We start from the raw sequence: 20683 nt of genomic DNA, 5'->3' as shown, positions 1-20683 counted from the left end.
ACATGGATTTCAGTTTATCATTTCTGTTATTTCCTAGGACTGCAGTAAATTTATTAGATAGAAGATATTTCTACTTTCTTCCTTCATCTTTTCACTTGCAAAAGAAAAAGGACGTCCCAGACTAGAGGGGGACGGGATGGTAGTTTGTAGGTGGATTGATTTCATGCTAAGGACCTTGGATTTAATGACTTTTCCAAATCTCTTAATAACAGAGTCTCACTCATGAAATCATGGGATTTGAACTCATACCTCTGATACAGATTTGTACATTTTTGAGACTTGGTATCTTTTCCGGAAATGATTAATCTTGAAGTTTGACAAAATGGTGTTTTGTTTTAAGTAGGCTCCACACTGGAGCCCAGTGCAGGGCTTGAACTCACGACCCTGAGATCAAGATCTGAACTGAGATCAAGAGTCAGCTGCTTAGCCGACTGAGCCACCCAGGTGCCCCAACACTGAAGGCTTTCTTTTTGCCATGACATGTAGACCAGGTCCTGAGCCCCTCATCTCTAATTGGTTGTTTTCCAAAACAGCTTGTTCTGGTTATACTGATGAAGTTTTATAATGTGGGAGTTGCCTTTAGGAGCTTCTGTTTATGCCATCAGTTCTTGTTTTTTGTTTTGTCTTGTTCTGTTTTCCATCGGTTTTATTTCCTCAGCTCTTCTGTGGGTGTTTGCTGTTGGGTCAGTGGTGAAGGTCACGTGCTCTGAAGTTGGCCTGCGTATCTGCTTCTTAGCTGTGAGACCTTGGTCGGACTGCAGAGCCTCTGCCTTCATTTCCTCATGTGTAAAGTGATAATGATAGTCAATTTCAGGGGTTTACAAACATTTTCTGTAAAGGCCCAGATAGTAAGTATTTTAGACTCTGTGGGTCGAGAGTCAAAATCTAGGAAAACAAACTTCTACCACTTTTTTATAAACAAAATTCAAAATGTAATTGTAATTGAGTACAGCATTTTGTAATGGGGGTCTACTGATGAAAAGAATGGATATCATTTTGCTGACCTGGGGTTCAAAGTTAGCATTTCTGGTCATCAAAATAGATTGCAAATATGCATCTGTTAGTGCTGGTTAAGTGCAGGACGGCAAATGAAGTTAACTGTTGACATCAGCAGTAGAGTCAATACTGATGAGAGATGCAAACAATTTCCGTAGAGAATTTGCCGTAACATGGATTAGCAGATTCCAATCCATGGTCTACTGAATTCGTGTTTTCTCAGCTCTGAAAATATTCTTGCCTGCAGTTGTTGGTTCTACACAGACTGCGCACAGGCCCACTCTTCTGTCCCTTCCCAGCTCAGGGCCAAGGCATTGACCTTTCAGAAGGACACCTGAGCAATATCAGTAACATCGGTTGGATTCATCAAGTTTCAAGGGAAATCACTTCGCATCATTCGCCTCATTTTTAATTGACTTGATGTTGCTCCCAGTGCTCTTAGCTTTTAGAACTGTTCTCCAAAAGGCCGAGAGTCTTAAATTTATTTTCTCTGGACACATTTCTTCAACTGCTGCAATTAAACACAAGTCACCATCAGTCAGTGGCTTTCCTGGCTTGGTTAACAAATGAGCCCCTCAGAAATTTAATTTGGTTGTTTCATTTTCGTAGTTAATTTTTTTGAAGGAATTCTGCGCCATGTCGAGAGCGGTGCCAGTGACTCGGTGCGTAGTCTGATGACAATGACCTGCTGCAGCGTCACTGTATAGTAAACATTCCTTTGCCAGCCAGTTTGATGATGCGGTAATCCACACTGTGCCTTTAGGGTCCCCTTTTCTGGTTTTGTCACGATGGGTATGCACTGGTAATAGGGTAAGGGAAAAAAAATATGTATATACTTATATGGCTGCTTCGTGGTTGGGATTGGTAATCCTGGTGATCACCCAGGAAGGGCACTGCATTGACTTTCACAGATGTCCTCGCTTACGTGTTTTTCTTGTTTCCTGCACTGTTATGATGTTATTCTTTTTATTTAAGATACTGTGTTTTTCTCTTGGTTCTTTATTGTAGTGTGTCTCTCTTCTCCCATATTTCCTGTTTCTTCCTTGGGAGCATATTTTCCTTCATATCTTTGAGCATAGTTAGAGTAGCTACTTTAAAACCTGTGCTGATTCCAACAACTTAGTCCTGGGAGTCCGTGTCCATCGGTTACCTTTCCTCTTAAGTGTGGGTCACCTAGTTCTGTTTCTTCAGTGTCTAATACTCTTGGATTTATCTTGGAACTTGTGAATGATACAGACTGTAGATACTAGATTCTGTTATGTTTCTCTGGAGAGTGTTGATTTTTTATTTATATTTAAAGCATGCTGTAAACTCTGTGTCTCTGATGTAGGCAGCAGCTGAAACTTGCGTTCAGGTTGTTTAACCTTAGCTGTGCTGCTTGGAGTTAGCCAGTACGCATGTGGCCCACAGGTATCCAGAGATTTTGGTAGAGTTTGTTTGTTTGTTTGTTTTGGGGCATAGAGTTTAGATGTAGAATTTGGTGCTCTCCTCCCTTCCAGGATTTCCTCCCTTTCCAGCCTTTGTGGTCTCCACTTGTGGGGTCATGGTGTGGATGGTGTGGTCTGATGGACTTAAGGTAGTAGATTCTAGTTTCAACAAGGTGGGGGGGACCCTGTCAGAGAGAAGGAAACTCTCTCTTTTTTTAAATGTTTTCTTTTCTTTTTTTTTTTTTTTTTTAGATTTATTTGAGAGTGAGAGTGAGAGAGCATGAGAGGGGGAGGGTCAGAGGGAGAAGCAGACTCCCCACTGAGCAGGGAGCCCGATGTGGGACTCAATCCCGTTGACTCCAGGATCATGACCTGAGCTGAAGGCAGACGCCTAACCAACTGAGCCACCCAGGCGCCCTGGAAACTCTCTTTTTTATTTTTTATTTTTTTAAAGATTTTATTTATTTGACACAGCGAGAGCTAGAGAGAAAAAGAGACAGAGAGCAAGCACAAGCAGGGGGAACGGCAGGCAGGGGAGAAGCAAGCTCCCCACTGAGCAAGGAGCCTGACGTGGGGCTCGATCCCAGGACCCTGGGATCATGACCTGAGCCGAAGGCAAACGCCTAACCGATGGAGCCACCCATGCACCCCTCAGCTCAGATTTTTCTGACCATCATTTTAAAAAAATATTTCATTCATTTGGGGTGCCTCGATGGCTCAGTCCTTAAGCGTCTGCCTTCGGCTCAGGTCATGATCTCAGGGTCATGAGATAGAGCCCTGCGTCGGGGCTCTGCACTGGGTGTGAGCCTGATTAAGATTCTCTCTCTCCCTCTCCCTCTGCCCCTCCCCACCTCAAAAAAAAAAAAAAAAAAAAGATGTGTGATTCATGTTTCTGTCCATTCCTAAGGGGTTTCATGGGCTTAAACTTTTGATTTCATCTCTCTGTGGGTCCTGGTTGTTCTCAGACTACAGAGCTGCAGCTCTGGGCTATCCAAACCTTACCCGAGATGTTTTGATGCACAGAGCACACACATGCACACTGAAATGTGACCTTATTTGGTACCCCAAAGAACATACAGCCGATAAGTAAATGAAAAGATGCATATCTTCACTAATAATCAGTGAAGTGTAAATGAAAGCAACATTGAAATATGTTTGCCTATCAGACAGGCAAAGATTAAAAAGACTGATAATGTACACTGTTGGTGACAGGCATTCTTAAACTTCTGGTAAGAGTAGAAGTTGGTACGTTTTTGCAGTGCCACTTGGTAGTATCAGTATTTTAAAATGCTGAACTTTATTTGTTTTTTTAAAAAGAGTTTTAAAATTTATTTGACAGAGAAAGACACAGCGAGAGTGGGAACCCAAGCAGGGGGAGTAGGAGAGGGAGAAGCAGGCTCCCTGCCCAGCAGGGAGCCCGACAATGAGACTCGATTCCAGGACCCTGAGATCATGACCTGAGCCGAAGGCAGACGCTTAACGACTGAGCCACCTAGGCGCCCCATTAAAATGCTGAACTTTAGACCCCACAGTTCCACCCCTAGGATTATTTGTACAGAGGTACTCACTCTGGTGATTAAAGATCCATGCCCAGAATTGTTTACTACCTTTGTTTAAAATTGCATATATGCACTGGAAATTAACATAATGTTACATGTCCTGTTTCAAAAAATAAAAATAGCATATATAGGCAGCAATCCAAATGTCTTATCAGTAGGATTATTGAACCATGGCATGTGCTACCCTTAAAGGTTTTTATGTGCTGACCTAGAAGGATGTTGAAAATAGCCAGAGGAACAAGAAGTCTACAAAGCTCAAAGCTCAGCACAGTATGAGCCCAGTAAAAACGTGCGTTTGTTTGTGCTTCGTCTTTGTCCGGAAGGACTTGCGCCTAACTTCTCACAGAGGCTCCCTCTGGGGTGAGATAAAGGGGACTCATTTTTTATTCTGTATTATTTGTTTTTCTTTAAATGAGAGTACATCAGTTTTGTGTTTAGTACCCTCTCCAGGGGTGTTTCTTGGAAGGAATACAGCACACACTCTGCCAATCAATGGACAGATCCCCAGAGTCCATGTTTAGCAACCTTCAGTGTTGTGGGGAATGAAGGGTCATCCCACCTCCTAATCCCCGGGTTAGGGTTAGTGGTGGTAGTTGTCTCTCAGCCCCCTTGGGACAGCTGCTGTGCTCTGCGTCGTGGTTTCAGATGTGGGCGGCCTGTGTAAGCCTGCCGTGGGAGGCTCACGTCACTGCTCACTGCAGTTATATCCTGAATCAGGATCAGAGGCTTTGCTGCAAACACAGGGACAGTCACCTCCAGGTCTGGAGGGTTGGGGGCCCCTCAGACTTGCCATGGAGCCCAGCAGATGCATCTGGGAAGGTAAGTCTGGCCATCAAGTCAGCCTGAGCTGGTGGCAGAGAGGGCGGACTGCCTGCCATCCCTGGGCCCTGGGAAGAGCCTGGGGATGAACCTTGGAAGCCGTTAGGGGCATCACCCTGGTCTTACCTCCTCCAGTGTCCTGGGCTTGGGTGTCTCCCAGAGACAGCATGTTGGCCATATTTGCAGAAGAATGACAGGCTGTTGCTTCCAGGCCTGAGTATTGCTGGGCAGAGGGAAGGGTACTGAGTTTGTTAGGCAGCGTTTTTCGGTGTGGAAGAGACTTTGCTTCCTCAGTAACTGAGCGGGGGCTCGTCCTGGGGCCAGATGGTCTGAGCTGTGGTGGCCCGGAGTGGAGGTGAGGTCCAGGTCGTGAGGCTGGCAAAACCCCTTCAAACTCCCATGTCCATGCGGGGCCTTCAGGCAGAAGAGGAGCCAGAGTCCGGGGATCCCCCCCTTGGAGCTGTGGGCGGGCAGCAGGTGAGGGTGGGATCCCAGAAGGGAGGGCAGCTCGGCCAAGCAGAGGAAGGGGAGGTGAGGGTGTGTGCTCAAGTAACGTCCCAGAGCCCTCTTCCCAGGGGTCTGGACCTATAACACTGTCTAGAGGCACGATCAGCATCTGTAGGGGTGTTCAGGATGCACTTCTTTTCCTGTTGGGGCTAGGTGCAGGTGGCACAATGTAAACTGGACGGGTCTTGCCCTGGAAGAGCCTGGTGTTAAGAGGTAGCATAACAGTGAGCTTTGCTGACACGGCTGCAAAGGGGCTGTGAGGGGGTTTCTGGGCAGAGGAGGTCAGTTAACAGGTGCGGGAAGAGCAGGTGCATCATTTTCCTCCCTTTCGCCCCCAGGCCCTCCAGAACCCTTATTCTAGACCTTTCCCACAGCACTACTTGCTCCCTTGCTCCTTTCCTGAGCTGACTGGCCTTGCTAGGGGGTGTCTGGTCTGGCCACAGAGACACTGGGGGACTCAGGAGGACTTCATGAAGGAAGAGGCACATGATCCAGAAGGAAGTCAGGCAGAGGGGACAGTGTGACGGAGATTAGACCCGCAGGGGACCCCAAGGGAGTTCCATTGGACCCCCTCTGTCTATGCCCCTCGGACCTCCATCCTCAGCTCTCTTCTTCCTTCTGCCCTGGGGCCCACCCCCTGTCCCTGCCTTTGTCCACCTGAGGCACGTCTGGGCCCAGCTTGTCCATCTCCTCGGCCCCCAGACGTGTGCCTTCCAGGTGCGGCCGCCCCTCCTGCTCACCCCTCTCAGGAAGCATGTGGAAGGTGCTCCCTGGGCCACCTTTCCCTTCCCTCAGCCTTCTCTGCACCTTGCTTGCACTCACCCCATCCGGCCTTCTGCCTCCACCTCTCCTGCCCGCCGTCCGCATCGCTCTAGGAAGCTCAGTCTTCATGCCCTTTCTGCCAACAGTACTGGCAGTTCCCACCGGCACTAGCGTTGCCCACGTGCACTTGTGTGGCCTAGAGGTGGGAGGGGGGACTCCTGCTTCCACCTCCTTCCCACTTTTTATCACTATCCCCATGTCCTCATGTATCTGGTTCTTGGGAGCCAGGGTCTGAATTTCTTCCTCCTTCCCCAGTGGAGAGAAGAAAGTGCTAGATAAGTGTGCACTGAAAGAGCAACCTCCATTCCTCTGGAGGGAATTTGATGGATGTCACTCCCTTAAAAATAGAGTGTGTGTAGGCCGGGACAGTTAAGTGGATGCAGGAATTGGCATGAAGCCAGCTTGGAGGGCGTGTTACCAAGGGCGCCCTGCTCCGGCAGGGAGTCCCCTGGCATCAGGTGAGTACTCAGGGTGTGAAGGCCGGGAGGGTGAGGGGCTGTGTCTGCGGAGACCTGCCGCTGGGTCTGGCAGTGTGTGTGGGTTCTGATGCAGGGGTCCAGCTGCAAGGCCCTAGCGGTCAGACCTCATGGCCAGACCTTGACCCTGAGGTCACGGAGGAGATGGGTCCTGAGATGGGCTGAAGGCAGTGTCCACAGACCTGAGGAGGGGGTTGCTGGGTGGTGGCGTCAGTCATGCTCCCCAGCAGGACTGTCCCTAGGGGGAGACACTGGCTTTGGTCCTCCTGCTCTGACAGCCATCCTGCAAGATTGGTGTTGTCTGAGCTGTGATTAGGTCTCCCTGGTGTCATCCCAGGGCCTGTTCCAGCACCAGGGGTATGTGGATGAAGGTTTCCATACCGTCTGGCCTAGTGTCTGTTGTCAAGGATGTGGGTAGCCCCAAGGAAAGACAGACCAGTGGTGCCCTGGGCGAGGTGGGTAGCTCCCGGGCTTGTGTGGTAACTGGTTGGACATGTGCCAAGAACAGAGGTACCAAGTGCCGGTGTTGGGCAAGTTGCTGCTGCCCCTGGTCTTGGCTTCCACACCGGGGGTGGGGGTGGGGGGTGGCGGCCCGCCCTGCCCAGCTCACTTTGCAGATGCAGAAGTGTTCTCTGTGGAAAGAGTTCTCAGAGGGGAAGCAGCCCTGTGTCGGTCTCTGCTGCTCACCCGGAGTGGGTCCTGGCCCTGGTAGCTCTCGGTCGTCGCTGCCCTGGGGCCTGCTGAGCTTGGAGCCACCCCACCCCATGCTCTCGAACCATCCGCTCCTGGGCTGTGACAGGGCTGGCTCAGTTCTGCAGAGACAGAAGGGTCCCTCCACCCGGGGCCTGGGTCCGCTTTCAGCCGGGGAGTGGCTGCTGTGCCTCAGGCCCTCCAGATCTTGGTGCTCACTCTGCTTCTGTCATCATACACCCTGACCGTGGGCTGATATCAGGCTGCTTTGTCATCTCCACCCAATCACTGTGCGGGAAGGGGCAGATGCTGTTGGGGTAAACTTGCTGCAGCCTCCCGTGCTGTGGCTGGTGGTGCCGGATGATGAGGGTGCAGTCTTCCTGAGCCTGGATCTTAATGGAGGTCTGTCCTATGGGTGCACGGATAGGCTGCTGGGCGTTGGGGTGCTGTCTGCTGCCTGAGTGTGTGCACGCTCCTCGAGGGCTTACGTGCTGTGGTCTGTGAGCACATCTGCTGTTTTTTTGCCTCCTTATCACCCATCAGGCTTTCATAACCAGGCTGGCCCTGCTTCCTGCTTAGGAACTATCAGCGCACCATCTGGAGCTACAAATGGGGTGATAGGACGTCAACAGCCTCCCTGCACCCAGGCACTTCCTAACACCCAGCCCCTTTGTCTCCAGCTAACCTCCAGTCCCCCCAGGGATCCTGTTGCTCAGGCTGGCCCTCCAGCACCGTGAGCCTTGCTCCCCTGAGGTGCTCCCGCTCGCAGGGCAGGTGGCTCAGAACAGGGGTGCGGCCGACAGAGCTTAGGGAGTGCTGTCTGTTGCATGGACACCCCACCGCCATCCTCCTATGTAGTCCTGAGTCAGAACACTGGAATGGGTCTTTATTTAAGGATACAGCAGGGAGAGAGGATGTGTAGATGTTGGCCTTTGACCCCGGGCAAGGCGTTTGCCCTCCTTGGGACTCAGCTTGCTTGTCTGTAATTGGGACCGTCTCCCCACCTCACAGAGCTGCTGTGGGAACTCAAGCATATGAGGCATGCTACACAGTCGGCACAGGGTTCCCGTGACCCTGCCTCCCTGTGTGATGGGACCTGGGCCCAGCGACCGGGGTTCTGTGCTGGCAGAGGATGCCCATCCCAGAGAGGAGCCTTCTAGGCCGACTCACACACATAGGTGGCTCAGAGTCCAGAGCCCACCATGAGATCTGGTTTTCAGGGCACCATGCTATAACACTGTAGCCATATGGATCTTTCTGAGCTTCAGTTTCTTAGGAGTACAGCTCAGGCAGTGGTGCCCAATCCCTGAGATGGGACATGGAGAGGGTATAGGTGGTGACCTGCTCAGAGCTCTCAATGAGGAGCATGCCCCACAGGGAGCAGCCCTCCTGGGGAGGATCTCATGGGGAGCATGCCCTACAGGGAGCAGCCCTTCTGGGGAGCATCTCCTCGGAGGATCTCCTGGGGAGGATCTCATGGGGAGCATGCCCCACAGGGAGCAGCCCTCCTGGGGAGCATCTCCTGGGGAGGATCTCCTGGGGAGCATGCCCCACAGGGAGCAGCCCCCCTGGGGAGGAGGATCTCATGGGGGGTGCCCTCAGCCCAGTCCCTTGCAGGATGGACCTTGGAGAGTGAGGCCCTGATGCGAGAGTTGAGCACCTGGCTCCTGATCTGCACCTGCTTCGGCTCTTGGGTGGGCTTGGGAGACTCCATCCAAGGAGAAGGAGGAGGTGAGGGCTGGGCACTAGTGTCTTGTGAGGTGCGTTGGTGGAGAGCTTGGGGGGCGGGGCTGTCATCTGTCTCACTCCACAGGGAAGGGTTTGGCTGGAACCGTGCTGGGGCCTGTCCTCCAGGGACCAGCCTGGACTTCATTCCCACCCATGCCTCAGGGGTCAGAGCCCATCAACTCCCAGCCCTGCCCTTGATGCCTTTTCCTGGGATCATTCTTGGGGGGCTGCCCTGTCAGAGTGTCAGCCGCAGGTCCTAACCCTGCCCTGAAGCAGCCACTGTGGGCTCTAAACCATCACTGTTCCCAGGGCTCGGGGCTGGATCTTTCACCTGCCTCAGCAACAACATCTTAAGGATTGACTGCCACTGGTCTGCCCCAGAGCTGGGTCAGGGCCCCAGTCCCTGGCTTCTCTTTACCAGGTGAGGTTGGAGGGCCAGGCTTCATGAGGAACGTGAGGGTGGGAGCCCCATGGTAGCAGTGGTAAGGGCTGGGCTGGTGCGGTGGCCCTCTGGTGCTTTGGCCCCTTGGTGCCAACACACATCCTTTCCAGCAACCACGCACTGGGCAGCAAGCATAGATGTGTCTTCCGGGCCGGTGAGTGCACCCTGGTGCTGCCGCCCGAGGAAGTGCTTGTGCCTTCAGACAACTTCACCATCACTTTCCACCGTTACGTCTCTGGGAGGGAGCAGGTCAGCCTGGTGGACCCGCAGTACCTGCCCTGGAGACATGGTGAGGCCTGGTCTGGGTGCCTTGACAGGGAACATCCTGGCCTTATAGGGATTGGGGGGCAAGGTCCCATTGCCCTTAACCTGCACGGCCCAGTGAAAGTTCTGTGTCCTGACTAAGAAGAGACCCCAGGGCTGGGAGCAAGCTGGGCCCCTGGGAGGGGAGGGCCCACTGCTTGCTGGAGAGATGGGGTTGAAATGCACTTCAGTCACAGCAGGAAGGACTCCAGTAAGACCCTGGGAAAGCACTTCCAGCAGGAGCTTATGAAGGAAGAGACAGGCACGATTGGAAAATCACCCTGTCTGGTTGCAGGGGCTCTTGTCCCACCCGCGGCCTCTCTGGGAGACAGAGACCTGCCCGCTAGTGAGGCCCCCCAGCACCCTTCAGACCCTGCAGTCCTGGGCATGCCGACAGACACAGCCTCATGGAGCCTCACTCTGTTTCAGTGAAGTTGGACCCTCCCTCCGACTTACAGAGCAATGTCAGCTCTGACTACTGTGTCCTGACCTGGAGCGTCAGTCCTGCCTTGGAGCCCCTGACCTCCCTCCTCAGCTACGAGCTGGCCTTCAAGAAGCAGGAAGAGGCCTGGGAGGTAGAGCTGGGCCGACTACTCCAGGGGCCTCTCTCTCCTGGGAGTGGCAGCTCGGGGCCACCCCCTCCCACTCAGGAGGGTGTCAACTTGGACTAATGAGGAGGGGGGGTGATCAGAGCTAGGAGCGTGACTGTACACACGTGTGTTTGTATGTGAGGTGAGTGTGCACAGGCTATGCCTATGTATAGGAGTGGGAGTGTAGTGAGCCTGTCCGTGCACCTGCGTCAGTGTGCACGGGGATTGTGAGTGTGTGTGCTTACGGGCCTGGGTGGCGAGCATGGGTGCATGTGCCCACGTGCCTGGGCGTGGTCGTTTGTACGTGTACCTGTGTGTTCTTGAGGGCCGATGGACCCTGTCCCACTCTCCGCACCTGCTAACTGTCCTCTACCCCACAGCAGGCCCGGCACAGGGCTCACATTGCCGGGGTGACCTGGCTCACTCTCGAGGCTGCCGAGCTGGACCCCGGTTCCAGCTATGAGGCCCGCCTGCGCGTCCAGATGGCCACCCCGGAGGATGAAATGGTGGAGGAGCAGAGCTATGCGGGCCAGTGGAGCGAATGGAGCCAGTCTGTGTGCTTCCCCTCTCCCCAGAGCCCTGCCCGAGGTGGGGGTCTCCCTCCCAGAGGGCCTCTCCTCCCTCGTGCGTCATAGCGTGCCCCCCCTTCCACCCTCCCGGAGCCCCCTCCCTGAGGCGGTCCTGCCCCGAATGACCACTCTCCTCTGGAGATCTGAGATTTTTAAGGAGGAAACAAACACCTGCCAAGCGTTGGGCTTCTTGGAACCTGTAGCCATTGTCTGTCCCTGGGAGTGAGTGTGGCCCAGGGTGGCACGCCGGGCCTCTGCTTCCATCTCTGGAGACTGAACGTGGTCTCACCTCCCTAGGCAGGGCTGGGCTGACCCTTGTGACTTGCTAGGGAGGGTGACTGACCCTGATGACCTTGCAGATGGAGGAGGTGAGGCCCAGGGGTGGGGGTGATTCATGAGCAGGCATGACACAACCCCTGTGGTCTATGAGAAAATTTCCACTGTGGCCCAGGGCACTCCTGTGGGGGCTTTGCTGTGTGGATTTGGGGGAACGTCCCGGTGCCAGGGAGGCTCACAAGCCTGGGCCCTTCCTGCCCGCAGGCCCCCCGTTCTCACCTTGGGGGCAGCCCAACAGCAGTACCCTTGTTGCCGTACCTCTCTTTCTGCTGCTGACCAGCCTGACCTACCTCGTGTTCAAGGTTTCACCCAGGTCGGTAGCCCAGGTGTGTGTGCGCGTGTGTGTGTGCGGTAGGTGGGGCATCTTGGGCCAAACCAGCCATCGCTCCCCTCCTATCTGGTCCTGGACGGCATGGGGGTTTTTAAGCCTCTGCCCTGGACCTGTGGAGAGTCCCCACTTGTCAGGTGTGTTGTGGGCAGTAGGGCCCCGAAGAGGCTCAGAGGGACCCAGAGTCACTGGGGCCAAGTCACCCAAGGTCCTCATCTCCTGCCTCTGGAGGTGCTCTGTGGTTTGCTGATTTTTAAATGCCTCCTATGAAAACACAGTCCTGTGCTCAGGACCCTGGTGAACACCCCAGAGTACAAAACAGACACAGGGCCCATTTGGAGTAAATCACTCATGTCAGGTTGTAGGAGGGGGCCCGTAGGAGACCGACCAGGTGCGGACTGGCAGCAGAAAGGATGAGAGGAAGTTGGCCTAAGGGAGCGGGGTGGGGGGTGGGGGTGGGGGTGGGGGGTGGGGGTGTTGGGGGCTGAGGGTGGGGGGTGTTGATGCTGGCCAGATGAAGCATGGGAAACAGTGTGCGACAGGATCTGGTTTGTATTTTGAGGATAGAGTTTGGGGGTACAGGGAGATGGGGAGGACCCACCGGGAGGCCAGTGGTGGTGTCCAGAGGGCGGAGATTTGGCTGGAGACGGCGGGGGAAGCAGAGAGGGAGCAAAGTGGAGGGAGCCACCAGGACTTAGGAAGAGAAGCCGAGGGGGCAGATGAGCTAGGACCGGTGATCGGCGAGGTGGGGACCTGGAGGGGCCCCTTCCTCCCCTGGGAAGCTGGTGAGGCTGATTTGGACCTGTTGGGTTGGAGCCCTGGGCCACCTCCTTGTGGGAGGGCCCGTGGCTCCGTTGCTCAGGAGGAGGACACCTGTGGCCTTAAACCCACCATCGCGCCTCACCCCGTAACGGACGCGTGTCTTGGTGTAAGTCTGTTGTACGCGGTCTTTAGCCCGGGAGGCCGCAGGGGCACATGTTGGGTTTCGCCCCGAGAACAGGTTTGGACCCAGTAAGAGGCAAAAGGGGCATCGGCACAGATGAGGCAGGATGGGGGTGACGCTCCCGCAGGGGCCTCAGAGGACCCCTCCTTGGGTGTGCAGAGGCCTCCAGCTGTGCTCTCTTGGCCTCAGGGTGAAGAGGAGCTTCTACTGCAACGTGCCCTCTCCAGGGGCCTTCTTCCAGTCCCTCTACAGTGTGCACAATGGGGACTTCCAGGTGCGTGCACAGCCCACGGCAGGGGTTGGGGCGGGGCCGGGGTCACCCAAGTGTCTGGCCTGCCCAGGATGTGGGCTTCGGGTGAGAGTTGGGGGCTAGTATGGGGGCCTTTGTCAGCGCTTTGAGCTTTTTTGGTATACGTAGTGGGTTTAAATTTACACACTGTGTCTCAAATGCATCAGAACAATTAGCTTTATTCTGTCTTGCGGGTTTCTTTTTGTCTTGGGGTAGCAGCCCCTGTGAGGTATATGGTCCTGTTATAGTGCAAACTGCCGCCTGTCCCATCCTGGCTTCTTCTCTGAAGGCGTCTGTGGGGAGGGTCTGGTGCTCGTGCTGTCCTTGGGGCCCTCAGTGGCCTGTGGGCTCCTGCTCTGGGGGTCACTGGGGAGTGCCTGGCCCCTCCTGGTCCTCACGGATAGCATGCTGGCACACTCCCCATCTCCCCCTTTGTGGGGCATCAGACCCCTGCCCTTCCCACTGGTCTAGTGGCTCCTGGCCCCTGGGTGGGAGGGGGCGGGGAGAAGCTCCCCCAGGTGGTCCCGGGTTCCCCACTGTGGGCAGAGGATGGGATGGTACGCTTCCTGGGGTCCTTCCTCATCCCCCTGCCTCCCCCTTGTGTCTCTCAAAAGGGAGCCCAGAAAAAAATTTAAAAAGGGAGCCCAGGTTTCAAGATTGTTGTCCAAAAGTATAACTCAAAGCTTAAAGTTGAGCATTTTGTCCTTGGTGGAGGCCACCTCCTTCTCCCAGACGGGCTGTCGCTGTCAAGACCCCTGAGGTGATCCTCTTGGAATGTGTCATCTGGGCTGCACGCACCCAGCCGTCTTCTGTAGACCCATGTCACCCGCCAGGCTACTTACACCCCTCGGGTGGTGGGCTGTAGCCACGGGTCGGCTCTCAGGGATCAGGGCAGACAGAGGGTGAGGTATGTGTGGTCCGCTTGGTGGGGGTTCCTGGTCCCACCTAGGAAATACTTTCCTTTGGGAGGTGGGGGCCTCCTGTGGCTCCATGGAGGGGTCCAGGTCTGCTGCCCTCAGCCCAAAGGTGCCGTTCCCACAGCATCTCCCAGTGTGTGTGTGTGTGTTTGTGTGTGGTCCAGGAGAGGGTGCCCAGCATCTGTAGCTGGTGGGAGTGCCTGGAGCAGCAACCAGGGATTTTCTCTGTCCTCGGCACCTGTCACCACCTGTACCCTGTGTCAGGCTGCTGTGAACACCAAGCAGGGAGGTGGGGGATTGCTGAGAGTCCTGAAGGGACCCGGGGTCCTGGGCTGAGGGTGGGCTGGCACATGGCGGGCAAGATAGAATGTTCCAAGCACAGTTGTTGCTTGGACTCTGGGTGAGGATGTCAGGAGAGCTTCCTGGAGGAGGAGGGGAGGCTGCTTCCAGGGAGAGTCCCGAACACGCTGCCTGAGCCCTTCCCACCCCCTCCCCCCCACGCTGTCTGTTCTAGACCTGGATAGGGGCCCACAGAACCGGTCTGCTGCCGAGCCAGGACTGTGTCGGTTCCCCACGAGGAGCCTCGGAGTCTGGTGTCCAGGAGGCCATTGCGTGGCTGACCTACGACCCAGTGGATCCCTGGCAGTCAGTGGCCCTGGAGGAAGAGGAGGAGGGCCCTGGCTCCGGCCTCCCTGGGGCGGTGCTGCTAGCCGGGCACGTGGAACAGAGAGGGCAGCCACCTCCCTACCTGCCACAGGAGGACTGGGCCCCCGCGAGCCCCAGCAGGCCAGCTTCCCCACAGTCAGAGGGCAGCAGTGGTGACTACTGGGCCCTGGGCTGCTCCGGGGGCTGCCACCCCTCCACCTTCCCAGGAAACACCCAGAGCTCCGGGCACAGCCCGGCCTCGGCCCGTGGCCTTCCTTGTGACCAGCAGAATCTGGACACCTGGTGAGGAAGTAGTCCTGGGGGGAGTCAGTCACAGTGAGAGGCAAGACCCCGCTGCATGCGTCCTGTGAGGACCGCCGGGCCTTTTCTTCGCTCCTACTGGGTTTGACCTGCGACCCTGACTTGGGCCAGCTGCATAAAGTCCATTTTGTGGAAAATGGACTAAAGTTTCTCTGAGAATGGAGCCCCTGCACAGACCTCCTGTCCGGATGGAGGCGGGCAGGCAGGCGACCCCTCCTCCGTCCCCTCCCCTCAGCATCCTGCTACCCAGCCCCCACTCCGGGTCCACCACTTCCCTCCCTGCCCTCTGACTCCATCGCTTCCCCTCAGAGCAGGGGGTGTTAGCCCCACACCTGTTCTGCCCTCACCCCCTTAAAGGGTCAGCTTGCTCCCAGCAGACACAGATGAGGTGGTGCTGTGACCTCACTCCGTGCCCTCCTGAGTACCTCTCCTACTGAGATGACAAGAGTTGGCTGCTGGCCGGGAGAGGGGCCCAGGGGAGGTGCAGGGGGATGGGGTCTGTCTGCTCTTGGGCTTTCCAGGGTGGGAGCTGCTGATGTTCAAAAGGGAGGATCAAATGGAGGCCGGTCCCTCTCTGGGTGCCCAGATAAGAGAGGGCGTCTCCCCGTGGGGTTCTGCTGACCCCTGCGGTCTGCACAGAAAAAAGCACCTGTGGCCCCAGGTTCCCCAGGCAAAGGCCCCCTCTGCATCAGACAGGCACCCCCTCCCCTCTGCGTGCCTGTGGAGCCCCCGGGGTTTTGTGGGGAGCCTCAGTGGAGCCAGGTGGTGGTCAGAAGGGGTGAGGCAGGACCCAGAATGTATTTTTAGCATGTAGAGAACGGGAGGGGTGTGGACGGAAGTGAGGTGCAGGCATCTTCAGTTCTAACCAAGGATAAAAAAAATAGCGTGAATCCACTTCCTGGGGCCAACCCCTGGGGAGCCCTGGGCTGGGGTATTACGGCAGCATCTGTGTGGCTCGTCTGGCTGGGTTCCCGGGGAAACTAGGCCACCTGCATGTGACAAGTGACCCCCACAGCTGGGACGCCTCTTCTGTGTGGCCAGAGACGTTGTTCCTGTGAGTCACACATTTTCTCTCTGTGGCACCCAGAGACCTGGCTTTGGGCCGGAGCGTGAGCCTGCGGCCCCTTGGAGGCTGTGTGATGGTAGGTGAGCCACGCCTGCCCCTTCAGGACGAACAATACCTCCTTGTGTTGCTGTGAGTTCACCTGAGCAAGTCACCTGCACACCTCCGTGCCCAGGAAATGCTAGCGTTCCCCTTTTAGAGATGAGACAACCCTTGGCCACCATGTGCCGAGATCCGGTGTGCAGCAGAGCAAGGTTTGAAGACCTTGGGATGAGGAAGTCGCTGAGTACTGGGCACTGAAGGGGTCAGAGAGCAGGTGACAGGGAACTGAAATCCTGATGTGGCTGGTGTTTCGAGGGGTTGGGGGCATGGCGAGGCTGGAGCTCAAGTGTCCAAAATGTGACTGGCTGGACTGTGGAGGGCCTGGAAGATCAGACAGAAGGGCCGTCAGGGAAGGGGACTCTCCCGGGCAAGGGAAGATGTGCAATGGTTTCTTTGTTTGTTTGTTTTTCATATTTTTTTTATTTTTAAGTAATCTCTACACCCAGTGTTGGGCTTGAACCCACAACCCCAAGATCAAGAATCCCATGCTCCACTGATTGAGCCAGCCCCTCTTTGTTTTTCAACGTGGTGAAATCCACGTAATTTAACCATAACTCTTAAAGTGTATAATTCAGTGACATTTAGTACATGCATAATATTGTCCAACCGTCCTCACTCCCAAAGGAAATCCCCTTCCTGTTAAGCAGGCACTCCCCACTGGGCCCTCCACCTGACCTATCCTATGCAGCCCCTTGCCTACCTCCTTTCTCTGTGGATTCACCGCTTCTGAACATTTTGTATAAATGCCGTCATACGCTATGTGACCTTCTGCACAGCCTTCTCCCTCAACGTAGTGTTTCTGAGGTTCACCCACTTTGCAGTATCGGCACCCCAATCCTTATTGTGGCTAAATGTTATTCCGTTGTGTGGATGGACCACATTTAGTTTATTCACCCTTCTGTTGGACATTTGGGTTGTTTCTACTTTTTCTCTGTCGTGAGAAGCGCTGCTGGGAATACTCATGTAAAAGTTTTTGTTTCAATACCTGTTTTCCATATTTTTGTGTATATTCCTAGGAGTGGAATTGCTAGATCATATGGTAACTCCATGTTTAGAATTTTTTTTTAAGATTTTTTATTTATTTATTTGAGAGAGAGAATGAAATAGAGAGAGAGAGAGCATGAGAGGGGGGAGGGTCCGAGGGAGAAGCCGACTCACTGCTGAGCAGGGAGCCCGATGCGGGACTCGGTCCCGGGACTCCAGGATCATGACCTGAGCCGAAGGCAGTCGCTTAACCAACTGAGCCACCCAGGCGCCCCTCCATGTTTAGAATTTTTGAGCAACTGCCAAACTGTTCTCCACAGTGACTTCAACATTTTCCATCAGTTATATACTCGCATTCCAATTTCTCCACATCCTCACCAACTATTGTTAGTGTCCTTTTTTTTTTTTAAATTTGTTTTGTTTTTTTAAGTTTCTTTATTTAAGTAATCTCTACACCCAAAGTGGGGCTTGAACTCACGACCCTGAGATCAAGAGTCCCATGGCTGGGTGCCTGGGTGGCGCAGTCGGTTAAGTGTCCGACTCTTGGTTTTGGTGCAGGTCATGATCTTGGGGTCGTGCGATCGAGTGCCGCATCAGACTCCGCACTTGTCGTGGTCCGCTTGGGATTCTCTCTCCCTCTCCCTCTGCCCCTCCCACTTGTTCTCTCTTTCTCTCTAAATTAAGTAAATACATTAAAAGAAAAAAAAAAGAGTCATGTGCTCTTCTGAGTAAGCCAGCCACGGGCCCCTTAAATCGCCATTCTGACTGGTATAAGGTGGTGCCTTAGTGTGATTTTGACTTGCATTTCCCTGATGGTTGGTGATGTTGAGCATCTTTTCATGTGCTACTCCTGTATCTTCTTTGGAGACAAGCCTATTCTTAATTGGGTTGCTTGTCCTATTTCTTAACTGGGTTGCTTGTCCTTGTATTGTTGAGTTGTAAGAGCTCTTTATATATTCTGGATCCTAAACTCATAGCTGATATTCCATTCCCAAATATTTTCTTAAATTCTGCATGGTATTTGGTGTCCTACACAATAGGTCACTGCCTAGTCCAACCCCAACAAACACATTGAAAAGATCCTTAGACATCAGGGAAATGAAAATGAAGTCCACAATGAGATGCCACTTCACACCCATGAAAATGGCTGCTCTCTAAAAAATGGAAGCTAGTTTTATTCACTTAAAAATGGTGAAAATGGGGCGCCTGGGTGGCTCAGATGGTTTAGCATCTGTCTTCAGCTCAGGTCATGATCCCAGGGTCCTGGGATCGAGCCCTGCATCGGGCTCCCTGGTTGGCAGGGAGCCTGCTTCTCCCTCTCCCTCTAGTGTTCCTCTTGCTTGTGCTCTCTTGCTCTCTCTGTCAAATAAGTAAATAAAATCTTTTAAAAAAATGGTGAAAGTGGTAAATTTTATGTTATGTATATTTTACCATAATTTTAAAAATAAAAATTAATGAAAAGAAAATTTAATGTTATGTATATGTTATCACTCCCTCCAAATAATCTCCCTAAGAACTGGTTCTGAAATAGTGACACATGTGATGGAGGAAGACCCTTGTCCCCTAGAGTGAGAAGGACTTTTCTCATGGACACTGCTACTTCAGACCAGACTTATGCACACACACCTAGCAGATCTCCCCCAGCAGAGGCGACCACTTCCCCCTGGCCCATCGGCACCTCCTTTCAGCACCCTATTCTCCTCGTCACCTCACCCCACACACCACTCTCAATCACTGCTCTTTACCATCTCTATAATTTTTCACTCCCAAATGTCATACACATGGGATCGTACCGCATGTAGTTTATTCAGATTGTCTTCTGTCACTCAGTAACATGCATGTGAGACTCATCCATGTCTTGGCGTGGCTCGATAGATCATTCCTTTCTGTTGATGAATAGTGTTCCATTGCACACATGCATGGATTTCACTTGGTTATTCACTCACCTGTTGAAGGAGATCCTGATTCGTTGGAAAGTATTTGGCCATTTTGAAGAGAGATGCTGTACATAACTGCAGGCTGGTTTTTGCTTGGATATATGTTTTCAGAGCCATTGTCTAAACACCCAGGAATGTGATTATCGCCTTACATGGTGAGACCATGTGTAGTTTTGGAAAGAATTGCTAAAGTGTCTTCCCAAATGGCCGCAGCATTATACATTCCACCGGCAATGAATGCAAGTTCCTGTTGCTATCGCTGTTTGTTTTTCTGAAGATGTTCTCTAGATATGCAGTGCTAGCTCATTGTTTTAATTTGCTTTTCCCTCATGACACGTGATGTGGAGCATTATTCTGTAAGCTTACTTGTCATCTGTATATCTTATTTGGTGAGGTGTGTGTTCAGATCTTTACTCATATTTAATTGGGTTGTTGGTCCTCTTTTCATTTTGGAGTTTGTATATTTTGCACAGAAGTCCCTTTTTTAGATGTGTTTTCCAAACATTTTCTCCCCATCTGTGGCATTTCTTTAGTGGATCTTTCACAGAGTAGATAGTTTACATTGTACTAAAGGAAAACATCACCAATTTTTTTCTTTCATTGACTGGCTTTGGTGTTTTAAAACTCGTCACCAAACCCAAGGTCATGCATGTTTTATTTTTTATCTTATTTTAGTTTTTCTTTTATTTTTAAGTAGGCTCCATGCCCACCGTGGAGCCCAGCGAAGGGCTTGAACTCACAACCCTGAGATCAAGACCTGAGCTGAGATCAAGAGTTGGACACTTAACCGACTGAGCCGCCCAAGCGCCCCTCCCAAGGTCATGTAGAGCTATAATTTTCACAGCTTTGCATTCAAAAAAATGTATGTGTGTGGACCATTTGGAGTAAATTTTTGTGTAATTTTAAAGTCTGTGTTCACATCCCTTTTTTCTCCATGTGTTTTCTCATTGTTCTATCACCATTTGTGCAACAGACTTTCCTTTCACTATTGGGGTGCTTGTCCCTCTGACAAATTAGGTGACTCTGTTGGCACAGCTCACTTTTGTTCATCTGTCCCTTCAGCACGACCACATTCTCTTCATTTTTGCAACTTTACACTGTCTTTGTTTTTTTTTTTAAAAGGATTTTATTTATTTTTGTGAGAGAGAGCGAGCGAGCATGAGCAGGGGGAGTGGGAGAGGGAGAAGCAGGCTTCCCGCGGAGCAGGGAGCCCGATGCCAGACTCGATCCCAGGACCCAGGGATCATGACCCCTGCTGAAGGCAGACGCTTCACCGACTGAGCCACCCAGGTGCCCTATGCTATGTCTTTGGATCCACGTATGAGGTCTTGAGTCTTATGTCGGCTAGTCTTGGTTTAGAAATAGTTTGTCAATATCTTTGATGGGAATTTGGTTGGGATTCCATTGAATCTGTAGAGCAAGTTAGAAAAAATTGCCATCTTAACAATATTGAGTGCATTGCTTCTGAATAAGGAATATCTTTGCATTTATCTATGTTTTTTTCATAATTGAAGTATTTTTATTTTATGTACAGTGAATTGGCATTAAGTGGGTATCTTGGATATCTGCAGTTGAGGCAGGTATCCTGGATGACCCATTCAAGGAGGTTCACTTAATCCAACTTACTGAAGCCAGTGCCCTTGGCGAACCGACAGAAACAAGGGCAGCACCTATGGAGGCCGTATTTCCGGATCAGACTGCGTGGATTTGAGCAGAGGTGGAAGAAGGGAACCCTGGCCAAATTTCCTCGGATCGCTCTGAGCTGCTGGTGCCCCATCCTGCTCTCTCGTATGCACCGAGGCACAAGGCACATTTATTTATATGTTGTTTGATTTCCTTCATCTGTGTTTTAATGTTTTGTGAATATTTTTATGTATATTGTTAGATTTA

General features: G+C 52.7%; 1 protein-coding gene across 1 annotated transcript; it reads left to right on the top strand.

The window, feature by feature from the left end:
• The first annotated feature begins 4695 nt into the window (after positions 1-4695).
• Positions 4696-14732, top strand: IL9R (interleukin 9 receptor). The gene is made up of 9 exons (XM_027613102.2): positions 4696-4801; positions 8914-9027; positions 9334-9445; positions 9577-9755; positions 10199-10344; positions 10740-10947; positions 11469-11577; positions 12725-12809; positions 14256-14732. The coding sequence occupies exons 1-9, from the start codon at positions 4774-4776 to the stop codon at positions 14691-14693; spliced, it is 1419 nt and encodes a 472-aa protein (XP_027468903.2). The 5' UTR covers positions 4696-4773; the 3' UTR covers positions 14694-14732.
• The last annotated feature ends 5951 nt before the right edge of the window (positions 14733-20683 follow it).

The sequence above is a fragment of the Zalophus californianus genome, chromosome 10, assembly GCF_009762305.2.
Source record: "Zalophus californianus isolate mZalCal1 chromosome 10, mZalCal1.pri.v2, whole genome shotgun sequence".
NCBI classification, from domain to species: Eukaryota; Metazoa; Chordata; class Mammalia; order Carnivora; family Otariidae; genus Zalophus; species Zalophus californianus.
The sequence above is the reverse complement of the archived record's forward strand: the minus strand, read 5'-3'. Positions and strand labels throughout refer to the sequence as shown.

Excerpts from the sequence above, each read along its gene's own strand:
- IL9R (XM_027613102.2), top strand. The coding sequence starts at position 4,774 with ATGGAGCCCAGCAGATGCATCTGGGAAG. Across the intron at positions 10,345-10,739 it reads AGCAGGAAGAGGCCTGGGAG|CAGGCCCGGCACAGGGCTCA; the intron begins GTAGAGCTGGGC and ends TCTACCCCACAG. Across the intron at positions 12,810-14,255 it reads TGCACAATGGGGACTTCCAG|ACCTGGATAGGGGCCCACAG; the intron begins GTGCGTGCACAG and ends TGTCTGTTCTAG.